A 25,000-nucleotide genomic window follows, 5' to 3' on the forward strand; every position below is an offset into this window, starting at 1 on the left:
AGCCCTAAGCTCATCTGCCTTGTCTACTACACTTCTCGCATTAAAACAAATGCACCTCAGACCACCTGTCCCTTTGTGTTCATCATCTGCTCCCCGACTACTCTTCCCTTTAGTCACACTGACTCCATTATCCAGTTCCCTACTGGCTTTAGTTACTACCTCCTTTCCGTCCAATATCTAGTTTCGATCCCCCTGCCACATTAGTTTAAACCCTCCCCCACAGCATTAGCAAAAGCACCCCCAAGGACATTGGTTCCAGTCCGGCCCAGGTGTAGACCGTCCAATTTGTAATAGTCCCACCTTCCCCAGAACTAGTCCCGATGTCCCAAAAATCTGAACCCCTCCCTCCTGAACCATCTCTCAAGCCACGCATTCATCCTGGCTATTCTTTCATTTCTGCACTGACTAGCACGTGGCACTGGTAGCAATCCTGAGATTACTACCTTTGAGGTCCTACTTTTTAACTTGGCTCCTAACTCCCTAAATTCTGCATGTAGGACCTCATCCTGTTTTCTACCTACATCATTGGTGACTATATGCACCATGACAACTGGCTGTTCCCCCTCCCCCGTCAGAATGTTCTGCAGCTGATCTGACATCCCTGACCCGTGCACCTGGGAGGCAACATGCCATCGGGAGCCTCGTTTTTGACCACAGAACCGCCTATCTACTCCCCTTACAATTGAATGCCCAATGACTGTCGCCCTTCTACCCTTTTTTTCCTCCGCACTTCTGTGCAGCAGAGCCAGCCACGGTGCCATGAGCCTGGCTACTGCTGCCTTCCCGTGGTGAGCCATCTCCCCCAACAGTATCCAAAATGGAATATCTGTTTTGGAGGGAGGTGACCACAGGGGACACCTGCACTGCCTTCCTGCTCTTCCTCTGCCTTTTGGTCACCCATTCCCTTTCTCCCTCAGCAATCCTAATCTGTGGTGTGACCAATTCACTAAGTGTGCTATCCATGACCCCCTCAGCATTGCGTATGCTCCAAAGTGAGTCCATCCGCAGCTCCAGAGCCGTCATGCGGTCTAACAAGAGCTGCAGCGGGACACACTTCCTGCAAGTACGCTCACTGACAATCTCGCACACGCACACGCACTCACTGGCAATCTCGCACACGCACACGCACTCACTGACAATCTCGCACATGCACAGACACACACACACACGCACGCACTCACTGTCAATCTCGCACACGCACAGACACACACACACGCATTCACTGGCAATCTCGCACACGCACACGCACTCACTGACAATCTCGCACATGCACAGACACACACACACACACACACACACACACACGCACACGCACGCACTCACTGACAATCTCGCACACGCACAGACACACACACACACGCACGCACTCACTGTCAATCTCGCACACGCACAGACACACACGCACGCATTCACTGGCAATCTCGCACACGCACAGACACACGCACACACTCACTGGCAATCTCGCGCACACACTCACTGACAATCTCGCACACACACTCACTGACAATCTCGCACACGCACAGACACACACACACGCACTCACTGACAATCTCGCGTGCACACACTCACAGACAATCTGATGTGCGTGCACACATGCACACACACATACAGATAATCTTGTACACACACACTCACTGACAATCTCGTGGCAACACACACACTAACAATCTTGCGCGTGGGCACACACTCACTGACAATCTCACGCACACATACACACTCACTGACAATCTCGCGCGAACACACACGCACACACTCACTGACAATCTCGCGCACATGCACACACACTCACTGACAATCTCGCGCACATGCACACACACTCACTGACAATCTCGCACGCGCACACACTCACTGACAATCCCGCGTGCACGCACACACACGTCCCTGACAATCTCGCACACGCACTCACTGTCAATCTCTCACACACACACACACACACACACACACACACACACACACACACACACACACACACACACACACACACACACACGCACGCACGCACTCACTGACAATCTCGCACACGCACAGACACACACACACACGCACTCACTGACAATCTTGCACAGGCACATGCACTCACTGACAATCTCGCGTGCACGCACATACGCACACACTGACAATCTCGCACACCCGCGCACACACACACACACACACACACTCACTGACAATCTCACGCACACACACACGCGCACTCACTGACAATCTCGCGTGCACACACTCACAGACAATCTGATGTGCGCGCACACATGCACACACACATACAGATAATCTTGTACACACACACACTCACTGACAATCTCGTGGCAACACACACACTAACAATCTTGCGCGTGGGCACACACTCACTGACAATCTCACGCACACATACACACTCACTGACAATCTCGCGCGAACACACACGCACACACTCACTGACAATCTTGCGCACATGCACACACACTCACTGACAATCTCGCGCACATGCACACACACTCACTGACAATCTCGCGCACATGCACACACACTCACTGACAATCTCGCACGCGCACACACTCACTGACAATCCCGCGTGCACGCACACACACGTCCCTGACAATCTCGCGCACTCACACTCACTGACAATCTCGCGCACTCACAGACAATCTCGCGCACTCACACTCACTGACAATCTCGCGCACTCACAATCTCCCGCACTCACAGTCACTGACAATCTCGCACACACACACTGTCAATCTTGCGCGCGCGCGCACACACACACACGCACACACAGACACACACACACACAGACACACACACACACACACACACACACACACAGACACACACACAGACACACACAATCTTCAGAAGCTCCAAATCCCTGGATGTAATAAACACTCACCCCATTCATTTCGATGACTGCATTCTGCCAGTTCCTGCTTTGGGCCGTCCGTGTGTCCAGCTGTGAGAGGACAGAAATGGTGAAAGGGAAAAGGGAAGTAAACTCATTATCCCGCTTCCACAACCACAGGCTGATGCCCTAAACCCCAACTCTGGCCCACAGAATTCCAACAATACATCCAACTGAAGCCTACACTCCCATTACTCCCAGGCCAGGGGCAGACTGCAGGCAGAGGCTTCAGCTTGATCCAAGCAGTCACCTCACAATGCCCCACTGACTGACCCCTCACACTGCCTGCTCCGGCAGTGGGCGGCATTCCCTCTTCGTACTTTATTCTACACAGAGCTCTGCAATCTGTGCACCGTAGGCACTTCCGGAATCCAGAATCAATGCCGTGATCGGTGTCAGTGCGCTGAACATGGAACGTCCCCCAGCACACCGAACATGGAACGTCAGCACGCCGAACACGGAGCATTAGCATGTTGAACATGGAATGTCAGCGCAATGAACATGGAACGTCAGCGCACTGAACATGGAATGTCAGCGTGCCAAACAGGGAATGTTAGCACATTGAACACGGAACGTCAGCACACCGAACACAGAACGTCAGCACATTGAACACGGAACGTCAGCACGCCAAACATGGAACGTCAGCACGCCAAACACGGAACGTCAGCACACCGAACACGGAACGTCAGCACACCGAACACGGAATGTCAGCGCAATGAACATGGAACGTCAGCGCATTGAACATGGAATGTCAGCGTGCCAAACAGGGAACGTTAGCACATTGAACACTGAATGTCAACGCAATGAACACAGAACATCAGCGCATTGAACACAGAAAGTCAGCACATTGTCAGTGCATTGAACACGGAATGTCAATGTACTGAACACGGAACGTCAGCGCATTGAACACGGGACGTCAGTGCCCCGAACACGGAATGTTAGCACACTGAACATGGAATATTAGTGCACTGAACACAGAACGTCAGCGCCTTGAACATGGAATGTTAGCGCACTGAACACGGAATGTCAGCGCATTGAACATGGAGTGTTAGTGCACTGAACACGGAACATGAGCGCACCAAACATGGAATGTCAGTGAGGCTGTGCAGATAGAGCTTAGAGAGAACATTGTTCCTAGGCCGTCAGCAGCGCCACTGGCCACATGGAAACTGGCAGAAACAGAGAAAAACCGAGAGATACAGGTACGGGGACCCAGTGAGAGAGAGAGACACAGGGACCCAGAGAGAGAGAGAGAGAGACACGGGGACCCAGTGAGAGAGACAGAGAGAGAGAGACACGGGGACCCAGTGAGAGAGAGAGAGAGAGAGAGAGAGAGAGAGACACGGGGACCCAGTGAGAGAGAGAGAGAGAGAGAGAGACACGGGGACCCAGTGAGAGTGAGAGAGAGAGAGAGAGAGAGAGAGACAGAGACACACTGAGAGAGAGAGAGAGAGAGACACACAGGGACCCAGTGAGAGAGAGACACGGGGGCCCAGTCAGAGTGAGAGAGAAACAGGGACTCAGTGAGAGAAAGAGAAAGAGAAAGAGAGAGAGAGAGAGAGACACGGGGACCCAGTGAGAGAGAGAGAGAGACACGGGGACCCAGTGAGAGACAGAGAGAGAGACAGGGACCCAGTGAGAGAGAGAAAGAGAGACACGGGGACCCAGTGAGAGAGAGAGAGAGAGAGAGAGACACGGGGACCCAGTGAGAGAGAGAGAGAGAGAGAGAGAGACACGGGGACCCAGTGAGAGAGAGAGAGAGACACGGGGACCCAGTGAGAGAGAGAGAGAGAGACAGGGACCCAGTGAGAGAGATACACGGTGACCCGGTGAGACGGAGAGAGCCACGGGGACCGAGTGTGGTGCGGGTAACGGGAGGGGATGTGGTTGGCAACCCGATCATACAATAACTGAGATACTGTCTGGTCTCCCAGTTCCACTTTTGTCTGTTATGGCAAGTTCTGTGTTGTTCATTTCTCTAATTTGTGCTCGGTCTGAGGATGTGAAACTCCAGGAACCAGGAGGGAATATCCTTTTCTGAAGTAGGGTCTAGGCCTGAAATGTCAGCCTTCCTGCTCCTATGATGCTGCTTGGCCTGTTGTTTTCATCCAGCTCCACACTGTGTTATCTCGGAATATCTAACTAGTAGGTTTTAAATCCCACATGTTGTTCTGTAAGTTTGTATGTAGATTTGCTGTCAGCAGTCTAGTGCCTCTGGCAGGCACTGTCAGTAGCTGCCTGCTTTCGGCCCTCTGCAATCCCCATTCCCTCCCCACTCCCCATCAATACCAATTTCCAGAGTCTGAACAAGGGACAGATTGAGCTGTCAGCGGTCTCCTCGCAGAGGCTGTCTCTCTGAGTTTCACTTTGCTGCAGTTTGTCCATGGCTCCTTCATACAAACACCCCAACAGCACAGCGCTATTTCACTCCCAGCTGCTATAGGCTACAATTGTGCAGAGCAAGATCCCGGAAACCTTTCCACACATTTACTCTGAAGCAGCTGATCCTGTGGGTGACTGAGATGGTTTTGCAGCAGCCCCAGCATCAGCCAACAAGGAGTAACCCAACTGAGGTCAACACTCATGTCCCCCTCCCGAAACCAACAGTACTGACGCCAACTCTGGGTGTGTGCAGTCAGCATGGACCCAAGATAGGGAGCTCGGAGCCTCATGCTCCCATCGGCTTAGGGCTCACTGTGTGGGGGAGACAGGAGTGGGGTCAGGATTTTGGGAGGTTGGGGGCACAGGGAGTGTGAGAAAGAGCCAGGGACAGCAAACGATTGGACAGTGATTCAGCAAAAGGAGAATTGGAGATGAGCATTTGCAAGGGGAAGGTAGCAAGGGGCCATTGAGCATGAGGGTGGATTGGCTGCAGGGTCCAGTTTCGGACGGAATTACAGATGGCTTGGGGTCTGCTACTGACGCCATTCCTGTTACCAGGATGTTACAGACTGAAGTTTGCTTACTGATCAAGAAGAGGCCATTCAGTCCTTCAAACCCATTCCACCCTACAATGGAATCATGGCTGGTCACAGCTAACTGCATTGAGCTGCGTATCCCACACATTCCTTCACACATCAGGTTCACAGAATTATGACAGTGCATAACGATGACATGTGCCCGTTGTGTCTGCAAATGGCCAATCCATACACTGTTTCTCTACTACCTTCTCTGTGGAACCCTGCGCACTGTTCCTTTTTAATTAACAGTCAAATTTCCTTTCAAATGCCTGGATTGTAGCTGCCTCACGCACACTCTCAGTCAGAGCATTCCAGACCCTACTCCCCTGTCGCACGGGGAAAGATTTACTGCATTTACTCTGCCAATTACTTTAAACCTTAGATAAACAAAAAAACTATCAATCTCATATTTAAAATGAACAATTGATCATCTATCTGTTGGCCTTTGTTGAAGAGAGTTTCCATCATCTTTCACCCACTGTGAAAGCCTGGATTTAAGTTTTAGAATTTGACCTTCAGTTCTGGACGGCCAAGTCAGTGGAAATACTTTCTCTATCAACCCTATTTGTTCCCATAGTTTCTTAAAAACTTCAATCAAATGATTCCTTAATCTTCTAAATTCCAGAGAGCACAACTCTAGTTTGTATCATCTCTCCATAATACTGCCCTTCATTGACGGTCTATACTTCCTTCCTCAGTGTGCTCAGTACAGTTCTCGGTTCAACCAGTGCTTTGTCTACCGACGGTCTCCAGGCGGAAAATGGATTCCACTTGAATCTGTTCATAAGTTGATTTGTATTTGAGTTGGAAAACGTTGCACCACAATATTAAGGAGCGGTTTGTAAGTACAGAAAATGTTTGTATATCAGACCTTTAAAATATACCCCCTGTATAGGATCATGTCCTTCAGTATCAGCACTCATAGATCAAGGCCCCCTGTAGCTGAGACATGATTTCAACCTCACTTTGAATTCTCTTCACCTCAATATAAATCCATTAGCCTTTCAGGTTATTACTGTTCACTTTAAAGTTCTGTGAGCTTGTAGGCGATCCCTTTGCCCTGTCCATTGAAGCAGGAGGTGATCAGTTTCAGCAGTGACCATTACTGACTGCCCAATCGATCACAGGATTCACACAGAAACACTGAACATTAAACTTGGAAGCAATTTCCTCCTTTATCAGGCCGAGCTCAATAAATCACCTCCTAATTCTAATCTTTCATTAGCTCCAAACAAAACAATTTAGAACAGAACAAGTTGTAGAATAAATACTATATGTCAGTCAGCAGGTAAAGGGTTAAATAAATGGTTCTGTCCAGTTGACAATTCAGAGTGAATAATTAAAGAGAGACAGACAAAAGAAGCAACGAGTAAATCTCATACTCAGGGACAGGTAACATATTCTGAGAGCTTGAAGGCAGCAGAATTTAACAGATTAGAATGTGATTTCCTTGTTTAAGATTATTGATATAGCCCATAAGACTTTAAATAATTTGATAAAGAGATAGTTGAATGAGACGACCTTTGCTCCCAGTAATTTGTTGCGGACTCGACCCCACAGTCTGGCTCCCGTGTTTGAGTGTCTCTTGCTGTCAGCTTCCTGCAGTGCACAGCTCCTTTCCATTTGCTCACACACAGGATCCAGAATCTCTATCAGCCCAGGAACTTCAGACAAGTGCCACAGAAATCTCCAGGCAGGCAATGAGGAACTCTCTCCGGCTTGGCGTAGGCCTCTGGGATCCTGGCATCACTGTGCTGTACCAGCTCAGCCCACACTGAACCCTCGTTGTGAACGGTTACTGTACCCGCTCACCAACCAGAATTCAGCCCAGTTTGTAAATGGGTGTATGAGGAATGCTGCAGCTGGCTGTGCAACCAGTTGAGTAAGAGAGCAAAGATCTCAAGTTCCAAATGCAGTGACAGAACAAGGATCCGCAAACTCCTTGGTAAATGGCAGAGCAGCTTCTTCTGACTCTGAGCGGTTATCGTGGAGAGGACATTGACTGGGAGCAACCAGCTGTGATCCAGATACTGTCTCCCTCCTCACTGCCCCTTTCTTTCGCAGTCTCACTTTCACTCAATCGGTGCTGGCTGTAATCTCTGGGATCTGACCCCAGGTTCAACAGTAATTGTCAGCTTTAACCCTTTCAGCAAGTCAGGCAGGGGCTTGATCACTGCTGTGACTGTTTAAGGCAGCTGCAAACAACATTAAGATAATTTCCCTAAAATGATTTCTTTGGTCTCTCTCGTTAATTCTGACTAAAGCATTCAAATTTCCAGAGTAACAGCTGACGGAACAACACACAAGCCCCTTCAGCAGGACATGGAGACACACAGCAAACAAAAGTAAATATCAGTAAAACAGAAACATTACAACATCAGTGCTGAGGGAGTGCCACACTGTCGGAAGGTCCGTGCCGAGGGACAGCCGCACTGTCGGAGGGTCAGTACTGAGGGAGTGCCGCACTGTTGGAGGGTCAGTGCTGAGGGAGAACCGCACTGTCGGAAGGTCCGTGCTGAGGGAAAGCCGCACTGTCAGAGGGTCAGTACTGAGGGAGAGCCGCACTGTTGGAGGGTCAGTGCTGAGGGAGAGCCGCACTGTCGGAGGGTCAGTGCTGAGGGAGAGCCGCACTGTCCGAGGGTCAATGCTGAGGGAGCGCCGCACTGTCGGAGGGTCAGTGCTGAGGGAGCGCCGCACTGTCGGAGGGTCAGTGCTGAGGGAGCGCCGCACTGGCGGAGGGTCAGTGCTGAGGGAGTGGGCACTGTCTTTCAATGGAGTCATTGACCAAGGTGTGGTCTTGACCAGTATCCTATGTTATCCAAAATCCTACGGCAATTTTTTGAAGTGATGGAGATTGTACTGTCATGGTCCTGACCAACCCATTCCTCTCAGCAGTTATCACTGAAAAGTGTCCCTCATGTTATTATTACATTACTATTTGCAGGATCATGCTTTGCTTGAATTGGCTGCTATGTTCTTTACCTCACTAGAGTGAATGCACTCCTGGAGTTATCATTGGCTGTGACAAACTTTGGCAGTTCTGAATTCCTTGAAGTTGCTATATAAATCTAAGTGTCTCAGTCTGATTCGCATTCTCATGTAGTTAAGTTTATTTCAGAAAGGGTTAACAATTCTTGTGGTCTTGGTGTGGGGTGGAGCGGGAGCTGGGGCTGGGGGCAGACAGACATCAATCTATTCTTGTATGTGAACCACTCCACAGGTCAACGAACTCTCAGCTCTCTCTCGATGACACACCATTCACTAGGGAATAGGAGGGACAAGCAGCAGAAACTCTCCCATGGAAATATCATCACAATTTCCCCAACTATTAATGTCCCAGAGTGGAAGCTAGACAAATATTCCAAAACCAAAGCGCATGTTGTGAGTGACACAGCGGCTCCTAACCTGTAGACTCAGCACTCCCTGTCTGTGCTCCGACTCCCTGTCTCAATGAGGCAGCCTCAAATTCACTCACTGACACCCTCATGGGCCCATCACTCCCCTCACGAGGGGTCGTTTGTCTATTGTGGACCCCTCACTCTTCCACTGCGACAGCTCAGTCCAATCCTCATTCCACATGACAGCCCCCTGAGAGACACAGGTCATCAGCGGAAATCTCAATTCAAACAAACGAGCACAAATTCTAGGCTCACATTCCAGCACAGGACTGAGGGAGTGCCACACTGTCGGAGGGTCAGCGCTGAGGGAGCGGGCACTGTCGGAGGGTCAGCGCTGAGGGAGCACCACACTGTCAGAGGGTCAGCGCTGAGGGAGCGCCGCACTGTCGGAGGGTCAGCGCTGAGGGAGCGCCGCACTGTCAGATGAGGATCCAATCAAAGGCCGTTTTGCCTGAGCTAGATGAAAATGAACCCCAGCTGTTCATTACAAGTTTGCATCACTTGATATGCTTTGTGGTATGTGGAGGTGCTACGTAAATACATGTTTTTGTTGTGGTTTTTAAACAGTGCCGGGAAGCTACATTTACTGCTCAAAGTGGAATGCAGCAGTTGGTTCATGTCCAACCTCATCACTGGATCTACAAATAGAGTCACTGCATCTTGTTACTGTTTCGGTCTGTGACCATGTAAGGTTGTGTGTTACAGACTTTAATTCCTTTCAATGCCCAGGGGGGTACAGTCCCCCTCTCACAATAATGCCAGCTCTGACGTGGGGTGTGGGGGTGTAGGAAGGAACCACTGGGGTTCCAGACTGGATGAGCAAATGACTCAGTTCAAAACCAGCCCAATATCGAGGAATAACATTTCCCTGGACTTCTGCCAGTGGGAAGAAAAGTTTTAGAGAAAATAAACATACCTGATGGCAGGATGCCAGCCACCCCTCCTCCCTGGGCAATCTCACACGACCCCCCCCCCAAGTCCCTCTTCCCTGAGCAACATCACCCCCACAACCTGCACCATCCTTGAGCAACCTCACCACCCTCAACACCTTCCCAACCGCCAAACATCCCTGGGTAACCTCACCTCCCAATCCACACCCACTCCCTGAGTACCCACACTACTCCCCCACCCACCCCCCATCCCGTGCCCACACTGGGCAGCCGCACCTCTGCCTAGGACAATACTTGTAACTTCACAAGCCACAGCCCCTGGTGATGGTCCACTTGGGCTGTATTCACATCCTCCCGGTTATCAATTCTCTGCACAGTCCATCACTTTAACATTTCATTCACAGGAGCACGATGTGGCCATTCAGCCCCTGCCAAGCCTGTTCTCACTGTGTTATGGAAAAACACTCACCTGTATCTGCCCCTTGCCCATGATTTTATCCACAATTTCATTGTCGTCTTTATTCAGTTTGATTTTGTCGTACAACTTCTCGTAACAAAGGATCCGCAATGTCTGGGAACCTTCCAACTCAATCTCAAACTCCTGTCAGTAACAAAGGCAACAAACTGTTATAGCATCCCAATTCATCACATCGTGACAATGGAGGGAGGCCATTCAGCCCCCTCCTTGAGCCTGTTAAACAGGAACAGGAGAAGACCATTCATAAAAACCACCAACATAAAACTATGAAAGTTAAAACTCTGACCATTTTATAAAGCTCCTTATGCACACATAGGGTGGAATCCTGTGGGAGCACTGTGAGCAGTTTGATCACCTTACTTAAGAAAAATTATTTCATTTGAGTTCACAGAAGGATCACAAGGATGATCCCTGGTTGATAGGGATTGTCTTACAAAAAAAGGTTAAGCAGGTTGGGACTGTTCATTGTAGTTTAGAAGAATGAGAGGTGATCTCATTGAAATTTATATGATTCTTGATGGCTAAGAGGATGTTTCCCCTCATGGGAGGATCTAGTTCAGAGCGCATAATCTCAGGATAAAGGGGCACCAATTTAAGACAGAGAAGAGGAAGAATGTCTTCTCTCAAAGGGTTGAGAGTCTTTGGAACTCCTTGCCACAGGGAGCTGTGGGGGCAGAATCCTTGTATATATTTTAAGTCCGGGATGGATTCTTGATCAGTCAGGGAATCAAGGGGTACGGACAAAGGGCAGGAAAATAGATGTCGGAATGTTGGATCGGCCATGATCCTACTGAATAGTGAATCAGGCTTGAGGGGTTGAAGAGTATATTCCTATTTTCTATTTCTTATGGTCTTACTGAGTCTGAACACTGCGGACAATGGCAAGGTGTGTGGCAGAATTGAGACAACAAATGCCATGAGGACCATCTCGACATTGAAATCGTCTCATGACATCGTTTATGCTTCTCACAAGTGGCATGGTGAAATTCTCGCCAGGCAGTGGTCATCATTGATTGTTAAATGCCTCATTAATAACCCAACTAACCTCATTAATATTCAGGCTCCCATTTTGCCAGGCTCATCAAACAATCCATTGTCAGGAAAACTCGACGAAGAAACCAAAACAAGCACCTGATACTTTCGCTGCTTTCTCCAAACACCCTCCATGTTGGACACTGAACACCAGCATGTCGCTGCATGCTCCATGGGCATTGGTCACGTACACACCCCATATCCACTGGCAGTGACTTCTGATATGTGCCAGCTTTGAAGAACCATCATAGCACATTAAAAAGATGGGCTGTAGCTCAGTGGTTAGCAATGCTGCCTCACAGCACCAGGGACCTGCGTTCGATTCCACCCTCGGGTGCCTCTCTGTGTGGAGTTTGTACATTCTCCCTGTGTCTGCATGGGTTTCCTCCGGGTGCTCTGGTTTCCTCCCACAGCCCAAAGATGTGCAGGCTCGGTGAATTGGCCATGCAAAATTGGCCATGGTGTTCAGGGCAGTGTAGATTAGGTGGGTTATAGGGGGATGGGTCTGGGTGGGATGCTCGGAGGGTCAGTATGGACTTGTTGGGCTGAAGGGCCTGTTTCCATGCTGCAGGGATTCTATGATGCTCCTGTATCCCTCCAGTGTGTCCACCTTTTGATTGGATCATGACTGATCTGAATCCACCTTCAATCCCCTTCCCCAAAACAAAAAATCACCTGACCTCAGTCCTGAGGTGTTCCGGCTGTTCCGCAAACACAACAGCTTTTTGGGGAAGAGGAGCGTTCCAGACCTTCACTCCTCTCTGAAAGTGGAAATGCTTCCTGATGTCACCACAGTACAGCTTGGTTTGGCTTTGTGGGTTCTGACCCTTTATTCTGGGCCCTCTCCACCACAGGAATGAGATTCTTTTTCAGCAATCTGTAATGGTCTTTAGGAGGGCATGGAGAATTTCCAGGCAGCATTCAGGGACAGAGAGAAACTGGGACTGCTCTCCTCAGAGCATTGAAGACAAGAGGAGATATAATCAAGGTGGGGGGAGAGACTGTTCCCAGCGGCAGTCGGGTCAGTAGCCAGAGAGGTACAGACCGAAGGGAATCAGTGAAAAAACCCAAGGAGGTGAAGAAAAGAATGATTTTTTGAGACAGCAAGATGCTGTGATCTGGAACACGGTGCCTGAAGGGACAACAGAAGCAGATTCAACAAGAACTTTCAAAAGGGGAATGATAAATACTTGAATAAGAAAAGGTTACAGTTCTCTGGAGAAGGAACAGGGTGATTGGGACAAACTGGAGAGCACAGGTATGGGGATGATGAATAGCCCCTTTCTATTCTGTTACAGTCTGAGCCCAAGTGAATCAATTCGGCATCTTGAATAATCATCCCTGAGAGTCTGCACCCTTTGGGGTCAGAGACAGAGAGAGACTGAGCATCATCAGGTGAAGGGGGAAATGGAGAGGCTATATTTTCAGGGGATGTGATACTGACAAGTTCAGTGATCTTGTGTTCTGGGACCCTTTAATCTGATGGAATCATAATGTTTTGATTCCAGACAGGATTACAATGGGATAGTTTATCAGTTTAACCCCAAAACCTCCCGAACTCACCTCGTTCCAGTGTGGCTCTGTTGTGTCCCTGAAAACTCTGGTCTTTGCTTTACTGACAAAATAACCAAAGGAATCGACTTCAAGTGTACAGTATAAACCTGGGAATGTGACAGGGAGACAGAGAGAGAATTAATAAATTAAATTGTAGGGACACACTTTACCCCCACAGTAGGCAGTTTCGGGCCAGCAGAGGGCTTTAGTGGTTCAGATTATTGGAGAGAACAAGGTCCACTTACTACCTTTACTGAACCCTGTTCATTGTGTTCTAATACTTCAAGGGGATAAAATTCACAAAAGAAGAAGAGAACAGCAACTGATTATCCTTCCTGGGACATGATGGTGGAACACAAAAATAATGAGGAATTCCAAACTAGCGCAGAGAGAAAGACCACAGAGCACCAGACACTCAATTACACCAGGCACCACTCCAACACCCACAAATGGAGCTCATCAGGACGTTATTTAAGTGAGCTGTAACACAATGCAGCAACCTGGAGCTACGCAAAGCAGAGCAGGAGCAATTATACAGAGTCTTCAGAACGAATGGATACTCGAAAACCACAACCTGTCATTACCTCTGAGGCTGATCAGAACAGGAAGGCACAACACGACCAGACTCACTAATCACCCTACCGTACATCAGGGACATTTCAGAGATGACCACAAGACTACTCAGACGCCTAGAAAACAAACCAACAACCACCCTGCGATAGCTACTGATGAACGTAAAGGATCCAATACCCAAAACCAGCAAAACTGGGATAATACACAAAATACCATGCAGGGACTGTGAGAAACACTACGTAGGCCAAACCGTAAGAAAATTGACAGTACGGATACATGAACACCAACTATCCACCAAGAGACACGACCAATTCTCACACGTCTCACTACACACGGACAACGAGGGACACAAATTCAACTGGGACAACGCATCAGTAATCATGCGAGCCACAGACACGCCAGGGAATTCTTGAAGTCCTGGCATTTCAACCAGAACTCCATCAGCAAACACGTTGAACTGGACCTGATATATAAACCACTGAAAAGCAAAACCCAAAGTGATGCCAACCATCCCAGTAAACCGAGGCATATAAAATAACAAGTGAGACAGAACACCAAAGCTTCACCGGGGGCACACTGACGACGTACCTAGCAGGGGAATGATATCTGCAATCAAACACACCGGCTCAGTGAGCAAGTCTACAACCTCTTCAAGGGGGAGAAGATGGGGAAGAGGGAAAAGGAGAGAGGAAGTAGCAGGGCCCAGGGTGTGGGCATTGGGTAGTGTTGTATATGTGGTCAGTGTGTTAATATTGAGAAGCACTGTAGGTACCCACTATGATGATGTCATATGCTGCTGAGAAGAACAGCACAGAATCTCAAACAGTGATCGTGAATATTGAGTCCTTCTCAATGTCTCTGTAACAATTTCTCTTGTGTCAATTTAACCTATAACTCTTTCTAACATGTAACAAACAATATCTTGTTAACTACAAGATACTCTTGCAGTTACAGCAGGAAGTGTTTTTTCTCTCTCACACCAGGCCAGGCCAGTTGTGGAGTTTCCTCTGTGTAAACAGGGTGGTGGCTGTAACCTCCTCAGACCAATCCAGGTCATAGGTTCCCTATCGTCTCATTGACAGTCTGTCAGTCTTATGCCAATGTAACTAATCTCAGTAGATGAATGTATTGTTTAGGTTCTGCCAGAAGTTAAGAGAAGTTCTGCGATGAGTTAAGGGAAGCCAAAAAAATTCTTCTACCTGCTATCCTTTGACCAGCAGTTTCTCAACCAACTGTTCCTTTAACAACTGTTTTTTAACTTTATATAGTTTTTCTCTTTTCACTATGTGAAGATTGAAGTCAAGACAAGCCTTCCTACTCAAGTGAAAACTTTTGACAGTGTAGTATGTATAAGTTAACTACTATTTAGTATTCCTTACATTGCTAGTAGCATTCCTTAATCTCAAGTATTGAAATGTGTTCACACACCACAATAGCTAACAAAGCCGGAGATAAAACTCAAACAGGGAGCTAGCCAACCGTTGAATCTGTAACTGATAAAAATCAGAAAGCTACACTTAAAAGTGTACCTGTACACTTGTAAAAGAACAATAACTATGACAGCTTCAAGTCTGATGTTAGATTTGAATTTTACAAAGCAAGTTCAAACAGAATATTTGATTATTTATCTTCCAAGGAAAAATCTTCAGCAACATTCCAACCAGAAGGAATCCTCAAACATAAGGAACTGAGTGTGAAGGACAATCCAAATTGAAGTAAATGTTTGCATGTTTCAGCACAAATCCACAGATGGACTGAGGATAAAATTCTGAAGACACAGATTGATGAGGTAATGCATACAACTCCATGGAAGAAACCACCAAGAAGAGATGATCAATCTCCAATGATTCAAGGTACAGCAAAGAAGAAGTTGCATGTTTCAGGCAGGAAGACATCCTCCAGGGAGGAAATCCAAGAGATTTAATGTCCATGAGATTAAAGGGACCTTCAGATCTCAGACTGTGATGAAGCAAATCAAAGATAATGGTCTTCCACCCAGTCTTTAACATCCAAAGGGAACACATGGGGAAAATAATGTAACCTCCAGATCACCGACATTACCAAAGTCAGAGATTTGGGACAAGATCTAATTTTATACACAAATGAATGTTAATAATGAAAGAAAGGCTGGCGGAGAGGACATGGGAGAACAGTCTGAAGGAATTTGTTCTGTAGAGCACCACGATGAAGCAGAGGCCCCTACATCCCGTGAAAAAATAAACTCTGATGATGCATCATAGGACTTGTGGGCAGAACAGCTCAAGATTTCAAAGGAGTGACAGCTAGCATCCGGCCTTTACAACGCCTGTGTAACAAGGTAGACAGAGTCAACGTAACGAGGACTTTCGTTAGACCAGCTGGCCTACAGATTCTTGCAAGATGATCACGGCAGCAATCTCCATCAGGCACAACAGATCACGCAGCACAGCGGAGAAAGGCGGGGGGAGGGGGGTACAAAGGCTGGGGTGATGCTGGTGATAGGAGAGGCAATGGACGAGGAGGTAGAGATAGCAGATTGGGGGAGGAGGTGCTGAGGAGCAAAGTTGGGGAGATGAGAGAGGCCAGGAGCAGGAAAGGGATGAGTTGAAGGGAACATAGTGACTCACTGGCTGGGGTATCGAAGCCCTTCGCTGAGTGGACGATGACATTGAGAAAACCATTCAGACCACTTGGCTCATCATCTGCAGAAGGAAGGTCACTCAGGGATCAGACAATACTATGGGTTCAGTACCCACCCACCACTCAACATCCCAACACCCAACCCTGACCCTACCCACCGCCCTAACACTCATCACACACCTCCCTAACACCCAACCCTGACACCCCCCAAACCCCAACACTCATCACTCACCTCCCTAACACCCAACCCTGACACCTACCAAACCCCAACACTCATCACTCACCTTCCTTACACCCAACCCTGACACCGCCCCAAACCCCAACACTCATCACTCACCTCCCTAACACCCAACCCCGACACCCCCCCAAACCCCAACACTCATCACTCACCTCCCTAACACCCAACCCCGACACCCCCCCAAACCCCAACACTCATCACTCACCTCCCTAACACCCAACCCTGCAACACCCCCCCCAAACCCCAACACTCATCACTCACCTCCCTAACACCCAACCCTGACATACCCCCAAACCCCAACACTCATCACTCACCTCCCTAACACCCAACCCTGACACCCCCCAAACCCCAACACTCATCACACACCTCCCTAACACCCAACCCTGACACCCCCCCAAACCCCAACGGTCATTACTCACCTCCCAAACATCCAACCCTGACACTCCCAACAGTCATCACTCACCTCCCAACCCTGACACCCCCAGCACTCATCACTCACCTCCCTAACACCGCCCACGGCCCCACCCAACATTGATCACTCACCTCCCTAACACCCAACCCCTGACCCCCCACCTCCCTAACACCGACTCCTGAACCTTCACCTCCCCTACACTGACCGTAACCCTGCTAATACTGACCCCTCACCTCCCCGACACCCGGCCTCACCAATCCCTTACCCCCCAACACCAGACTCTCACCCTCTTTATTGCTGGTGACAGGAATATTGTGGACGGTCCTCAGCTTCACACACGCACCGGTCAGCATCTGTAACTCCAGGGAACTGAGCACAAAACCCTGCAGGTCTGTGTGGGTGGGGGAAGGTGGTGGAGAAATGGGGAGGGCAATAGGGAGGGAAAGGAAGAGGGCATCAGGGAGGGGAGGAGAGAGAGAAAGGAAAAAGAGGGTAAGGTGGTAATGGGACGAGAAAGAGTGCAAGATACAGAGGGTTGAGGGGGAGAGAGGAGAGACATGAAGAAGAGATATGGGTGAAGGGACAGAGAATAAAAGGAGAGATAAAGAAATGCATTTTAACACTGGCCCTGCATATTGAGTGGGAGCTGATCCAGGGCATTCCTGCCCTGGGACAGGAGTTATACTCTCACCGTCAGCCAGCGATGTAATTGCTGGCAGTCAGGTACTCCCACAGATGAACCGGGCCAGAGGCCTGAGCTTGGCAACTGTGGTGGTAGTCAGGGCTAAGGAGCTCGGTTTTTGGTTCAGGTCCTTGGGGCTTCTGTCAGGGTAGCTACATTGCCAGAAGCTCCGAGACACTCCAGTCAACGCAGTCCCGACCTACCTTTCTTCTGGAGTCTCTCAATTGCCTCTCGCCACTCACTGCGTTCGTAATCTGAAGACAGCAGAAACAAGAAACTCTGCAACGGAGAAATGAAACAATCAATGAAACAAACCACAAAGTAAGGGGAGGCCACTCGGCCCTTTGGGCCTGCTGCTCCATTCAATAATGACATGGCGAATGTGACTGTCACCGCACATCCACATTCCCACCTCTCTGAGAGAGCCTCTCAGCCCCTTACTGTACAAAGCTCAATATTAAAGCACATGCTTCTATCACTTTCTCAGGGAGAGAGGTCCAAAGTCTAAGACGTTCAGAAAAATAAACTCAGTTTTCAATTGGCAATACTGATTTTAAACAATGGCCCACTGGTTCCAGATTTTATCCCAAGAGGAAACACCTCCTGAGCTAAGAGTCCTCAGGATCCTATGTGTTTCAATCAAGTTCCGGGATGTGCAGGTTCAATGGATTAGCCATGGGACATGTAGGGTTACAGGTGGCTCAATCTGGGCGGGATGCTTTTTGAAGGGTCAGTGCAAACGTAGTGAGAGGAGGTCGTGCCTGACAAACCTGTTAGAATTCTTTGAAGAGGTAACAAGGAGGTTAGACCAGGGAAACCCAGTGCATGTTATCTATCTAGACTTCCAAAAGGCCTTTGATAAGGTGCCTCATGGGAGGCTGCTGAGCAAGGTGAAGGCCCATGGTGTTTGAGGTGAGCAACTGGCTTGGATTGAGGATTGGCTGTCTGATAGAAGGCAGAGAGTTGGGTTAAAAGGCTCTTTTTCAGGACGGCAACTGGTGATGAGTGGTGTCCCACAGGGTTCAGTGTTGGGGCCACAGCTGTTCACTTTATATATTAATGATCTGGATGAAGGGACTGGGGGCATTCTGGTGAAGTTTACCAATGATATGAAGTTAGGTGTTCAGGCAGGTAGTACTGAGGAGGTGGGGAAGCTGCAGAAAGATTTAGACAGTTTAGGAGAGTGGTCCAGGAAATGGCTGATGAAATTCAATGTGAGTAAATGTCAGGTTTTGCACTTTGGAAAAAAGAATACAGGCATGGGCTATTTTCTAAACGGTGAGAAAATTCGTAAAGCAGAAGTACAAAGGGATCTGGGAGTGTCAGTCCAGGATTCTCTAAAGGTTAACTTGCAGGTAGAGTCCATGATTAAGAAAGCGAATGTAATGTTGTCATTTATTTCAACAGGGTTGGAATATAAAAGCAGCCATGTGCTTCTGAGGCTTTATAAAGCTCTAGTTAGGCCCCATTTAGAATACTGTGTCAATTTTGGGCCCCACACCTCAGGAAGGACATACTGGCTCTGGAGCGTGTCCAGCGGAGATTCACACGGATGATCCTCGGAATGGTAGGTTTAACATATGAGGAACAGCTGAGGATCCTGGGATTGTACTCATTGGAGTTTAGAAGGTTGAGGGGAGATCTAATAGAAACTTACAAGATAATGTATGGCTTAGAAAGGGTGGGCGCTGGGAAGTTGTCTCCGTTAGGCGGGGAGACTAGGACCCATGGGCACAATCTTAGAATTAGAGGGGGTAAATTTAAAACTGAAATGAGACGATATTTCTTCAGCCAGAGAGTGGTGGGCCTGTGGGATTCATTGCCACGGAGCGCAGTGGAGGCCGGGACGTTAAATGTCTTCTAGGCAGAGATTGATAAATTCTTGATCTCACAAGGAATTAAGGGCTATGGGGAGAGTGTAGGGAAGTGAAATTGAAATGCCCATCAGCCATGATTAAATGGCAGAGTGGACTCGATGGGCCAAATGGCCTCACTTCCACTCCTATGTCTTATGGTCTTATGGTCAAACTTAATGGACAGAATGGCCTCTTTGTACACTGCTGAGATAATGTGATTCTAAGTCACTGCTTACTTTTCTAAACTCCAGCACATACAAGCTTGGCTTCCCTCATAAGTTGTCACTCATTCCAGGGATTAGTCTGGTAAAGCTCTGAATTGCCTCCAATGCATTGACATTCTCCTTAGGTGCAGTGCCCAGTTTTGGTCACAGTACTCCAGAATGGTCTCACCAATGCCCTATATAACTGATGCATAACTCCCAACCATTATATTCAATTCCCTTCACAATAAAACATAACAATCTACAACTTTTCTAACTACTTGATTTATCCAATTGCTAACCTTCTGTGATTCCTACATTACAACACCTTGCATTTAGAGCTCTAAAAAATCTCGCTATTTCATTAATATGTTATTAATCCTCTCACTGCACAACACCATATGCTCTCGGATTGGATATAAAAAGGGTCTTGTTCGAAGAAACAATCCTGAAAATATTCCCTGAACTTCTCCTCTGAGCTACCTTTGCCGATCTGACTTTTCCAGTCTGTATGTAATTAAAATCCCATATGATTATCAACATGCCTTTCTGACAGCTTCCCATCATTTTCCTTTCTGTTCCACTGCACTGTGTGATTGCTATAAAGGACCTGATCATCACTCCCACAAATAAACTGTAGACTTTATCGTTTCTCATTCGTACACTAACTTGTTCTGCATCCTGATTTCATTGACTTAATCATCCCCTTTCTACTGCACTGATACATTACTAACAAAGACACCCTTTACATTTCCCTAACTTTCTGCCCTTCCTAAATATTTTCCTGCATGGTTCAGTTTGAAGATCTCAATCTGCCATGTCTCCTGGGTCAGGTCTATTCACCTCCCAGTTTCTTGGTTTGGTTGGTACATTACACTTATTCAAATACTGACCCTTTAGCTTTATCCTTTTGTTAATTTTGTAAATTTAGCCTTATCTCTTGGATTTGAGTACTCTATCTCTTCCTGTCATATTTCTTTATCACTTCCTACATTAGTATCTTTTCCTTTTGCCTTAGCTCTACCATTTAACATATCTTCCCAAATGTGATCCTTTGTCCCCACAACTCAGTTTAAAACCCTCTCTGCCTCCCTAGTTATGCACTCAGCAAGAAAACCAGCCCCAGCACATTTCAGGAGGTGATCCTCCCATCAGCATAGATCCCAGTTTCCCACGCCCTGGTGCCAGAGCCCCACAAACTGGAACCCACTTCTCCCACACCAGCACGTCACCAAAACATTCATCTCTCTGATGTAGGGTTCCCTGTGCCAGTTTGTTATGGAGTAGTCCAGAGATTATGACTTTTGAAGTCCTGGACTTCATTGTTGTCCCTAACTCTACTGAACCTCCTTCACTGTCCAGTCCATGTTCACATTGGCATGCACAATGACATTTATCCCCAGACACTGCAAGCTCCTCTCCAGCCCTCTGTCAGGTACCTGAACCTTGGCATGAGACACATCACGCAGCCTCTGGATTCAGGGTAAATGATGCACACAACAGTGTCAATGCCTGTACCCACTACACTGCACCTTACCACCATACATACCCTTCCAAAGGCCTCACTTGAAGAGCTTCCCATGCTGTGACGCTCAGCCCCCAAAGCAACTGACTGCACTGACCCCTCTGTAACCTGGGTCACTCACCCACTCTCGCCTCCGTGACCCAGGTCACCCACTGACCCCTCCGTGGCCCGGGTCACCCACTGACCCCTCCGTGGCCCGGGTCACCCACTGACCCCTCCGTGGCCCGGGTCACTCACTGACCACTCCGTGGCCCGGGTCACCCACTGACCATTCCGTGGCCCGGGTCACACACTGACCTCTCCGTGGCCCGGGTCACCCACTGACCACTCCGTGGCCCGGGTCACCCACTGACCACTCCGTGGCCCGGGTCAGCCAGTGACCCCCCCGCCCTGAGACCTGGGTCAGCTGTGACCCCTCCTGACCCAGGTCAGCCAGTGACCCCTCTGTGACCCGGGTCAGCCAGTGACCCCTCCGAGACCTGGGTCAGCCAGTGACCCCTCCTGACCCAGGTCAGCCAGTGACCCCTCTGTGACCCGGGTCAGCCAGTGACCCCTCCTGACCCAGGTCAGCCAGTGACCTCTCACCTTTCCATTCTTGTTGTGGATCCGGAAGGGAATAGTGGGAGAGTGCAGGAGGAGCCAGGATTCCTGTTCACACAACTTCTTCTTCAGGCGCTCCACAACCCGGATCTGACCCTTCGGAGATTTCTGGGAATGGAGGAAGAGGCAGGCGAGAAAGGGAGAGGGGAGACAGGGAGAGGCAGAGAAGGAAGAGGGGAGGGTGAGACCAAGGAGAGGGTGAGCAGAATACAGGGCGAGGAGGTGAAGAACAAGGGGAAGAGTGTGCAGGGGAGACAGAGAGCGTAGGGACGGAGAGTGATGGGGGACCAAAGCGAGATAGGTGGGGGGAGAAAGTGAGCGAGAGAGAGAGAGAGAGAGAGAGAGAGAGAGAGAGAGAGAGAGAGAGAGAAGGAGAGAGAGAGAAAGACAGGAGGGACAGAGAGACACGAGGGAGAGAAAGAGAGAGATTGGGGTGAGAGACGGAGACAGAAATGAGGTGGGGGGTGGTGAGAAAGAGAGACGGGAATGTAAGAGAGAGGCAGGTAGGTGAGAGATGAGGAGAGAGACGGGGTAGAGAGATGGTCAGATGGAGTGATGGGGAGACGTGGGGGGATGAGAGATCGGGGGGAGACAGATATTGAAGGGTGAAATGGGGGATACGGGTGTGGGGGGAGAGAGGGGTGTCAGGGGAGAGGGGGTGTGGGGTTGAGAGAGGGGTGTGGGGGGGAGAGAGGGGTGTGGGGGGAGAGAGGGGTGTGGGGGGGAGAGAGGGGTGTGGGGGGGAGAGAGGGGTGTCAGGGGAGAGAGGGGTGTCAGGGGAGAGAGGGGTGTGGAGGGGAGAGAGGGGTGTCAGGGGAGAGGGGGTGTGGAGGGGAGAGAGGGGTGTGGGGGTATTGTAGAGAGGGAGAAGAAGGGAGCAAGAGGGCGAGAGTGTCAGGGTCACAGTTTATGGAAAGTGGAGGTTTCCCACCGGTGATCTGGAGCTGACCCTGGAGTGCAGTCCCGTTGCTGAAGCTCTGACCCCAATCCTCCTTCCTCACTGCCCCCGACCCCACAAAACTCTTCCCTTCATCCTGATGCTGAATCCAATCCCATTGAACCTGTCCCCATGAGCCTGAACTCCATCAGCCCAAACCCACACTCCCACCAATGTCCCAGAATTCCCTAACCTGCCCCCTGCACCTTCTCCACCCAATCACAACTCCCCTCGTCCACCAACTGCATTTCCTGTCCCCCAACTTTGCCCCCCAACTCCACTGCCCCAACGCCATCCCATAGGCACAGATAACACCTCAAACCAGTTCCTGTGCTCCCTAAGAACCATGGCAGGACACACTAACTCCCCCCACCAACCTCCCCTGCCGCCACTCCACCCGCACCCATGGCTGGATTGGGAACCTCGGCTCAGCGCTCACCTTTTCTCTCTGGATTTCATTCTTGGTGTGAGATATCTTCATCTTCATTTCCTCCAGCTCGTGCTCAGGGACAATGTGAACCTGCGGGCTTGGCTCCAAATCCTCAGCAGACAGGAAGATGAGGTCAGCCAGGGGAATGTACCACTTACAATCGTACTGCTGGTGTTTCCTGAGAACAGGAACAAAAACAAACATGTGAGGGAGGACAGCAAGATGGGGGGGGGATCAGACAGCGTGTAAGAGAGAGAGAAAGAGTGGAGGGGGAAACAGGGAGAGAGACAGACACACAAAAACAGAGACAAAGAGAGAGGCAGAAAGAGAGACAGAAAAAGAGGGAGACAGAGGGAGAAAAAGAGAGAGGAACAGAGCAAGAGAGGAAATAGTGAGAGGGAGACAGAGATAGAGAGAGACAGACAGAAACAGAGAGAGCAAAATGGGGACAGAAAAAGGGAGGGAGGGACAGCGAGAGAGAAAGGGACAAAGAGAGAGAGGGATAGAGAGAGAGAGAGAGAGAGACAGGCAGAAACAGAGAGAGCAAAATGGGGACAGAAAAAGGGAGGGAGGGACAGCGAGAGAGAAAGGGACAAAGAGACAGAGGGATAGAGAGAGAGAGAGAGACAGACAGAGATAGAGAGAGGGAGAGAGAGAGGACAGCGAGAGAGAGGACAGTGAGAGAGAAGGGCAGAGAGAAAGAGGACAGACAGAGACAGAGAAGGACTGAGATAGAGAGAGAGAGAGAAAGAGGACAGAGGGAGAGAGACAAGGACAGAGAGACAGAGGACAGAAAAAGAACGGAGAGAGAGGACAGAAAGAGACAGAGAGAGGAGAGAGAGAGAGAGAGAGACAGGACAGAGAGTGAGAGACAAGAACAGAGTGACAGTGACAAGGATAGAGAGAGAGACAAGGACAGAGAGAGAGAAGGACAGAGGAAGAGAGGACGATGAGAGAGAGAGAGAAGGACGCAGAGAGAGAAGGACAGAGAGAGAGAGAAAGAGGACAGAGGGAGAGAGACAAGGACAGAGAGACAGAGGACAGAAAGAGACAGAGAGAGGAGAGAGAGAGAGAGAGAGAGAGAGAGAGACAGGACAGAGAGAGAGAGACAAGGACAGAGAGAGAGAGACAAGGACAGAGTGACAGCGACAAGGATAGAGAGAGAGACAAGGACAGAGAGAGAGAAGGACAGAGGAAGAGAGGAGGATGAGAGAGAGAGAGAAGGACGCAGAGAGAGAAGGACACAAAGAGAGGATAGAGAGAGAGAGAGAGGATAGAGAGAGATAGAGAGAGATAGAGAGAGAGAGAGAGAGAGAGAGAGAGAGAGAGAGAGAGGCCACACAGAGAGAGGCGAGAGGGAGAGAGAGAGAAGGACGCAGAGGGAGGAGGAGAGAGAGAGAGAGGACAGAGAGAGAGAGAGAGAGAGAGAAGTACGCAGAAAGAGAAGGACAGAGAGAGAGAAGGATGCAGAGAGAGAAGGACAGAGAGAGAGAGAGAGAAGGACACAGAGAGAGGAGGACAGAGAGAGAGGCTAGGACAGAGACAGAGAGAGAGAGAGAGAGAGAAGGACAGAGGGAGAGACAGGATAGAGAGAGACAAGGACAAAGAAAGAGGAGAGAGGACAGAGGGAGAGACAAGGACAGAGATAGAGACAGAGAGAGAGAGACAAGGACAGAGAGAGAGAAGGACACAGAGAGAAGGATACAGAGAGAAGAGAGAGGATATAGAGAGAGATAGGACAGAG

General features: G+C 49.2%; 1 protein-coding gene across 1 annotated transcript in view; it reads right to left on the minus strand.

The window, feature by feature from the left end:
• The window catches only part of abr (ABR activator of RhoGEF and GTPase), a 186,536-nt gene that overhangs the window by 17,384 nt on the left and 144,152 nt on the right, over positions 1 to 25,000 (minus strand). Inside the window, exons 10-17 of the mRNA XM_059655342.1 lie at positions 23,266 to 23,434; positions 21,875 to 21,997; positions 17,909 to 17,984; positions 17,310 to 17,414; positions 16,361 to 16,435; positions 13,191 to 13,288; positions 10,587 to 10,718; positions 2,861 to 2,920 (exon numbers count right to left, since the gene is read on the minus strand). Coding sequence (XP_059511325.1) covers positions 2,861 to 2,920; positions 10,587 to 10,718; positions 13,191 to 13,288; positions 16,361 to 16,435; positions 17,310 to 17,414; positions 17,909 to 17,984; positions 21,875 to 21,997; positions 23,266 to 23,434 — 838 coding nt within the window. The remainder of the gene's footprint in view (positions 1 to 2,860; positions 2,921 to 10,586; positions 10,719 to 13,190; positions 13,289 to 16,360; positions 16,436 to 17,309; positions 17,415 to 17,908; positions 17,985 to 21,874; positions 21,998 to 23,265; positions 23,435 to 25,000) is intronic.

This window comes from Stegostoma tigrinum, chromosome 27, assembly GCF_030684315.1.
Source record: "Stegostoma tigrinum isolate sSteTig4 chromosome 27, sSteTig4.hap1, whole genome shotgun sequence".
Classification (NCBI taxonomy): domain Eukaryota; kingdom Metazoa; phylum Chordata; class Chondrichthyes; order Orectolobiformes; family Stegostomatidae; genus Stegostoma; species Stegostoma tigrinum.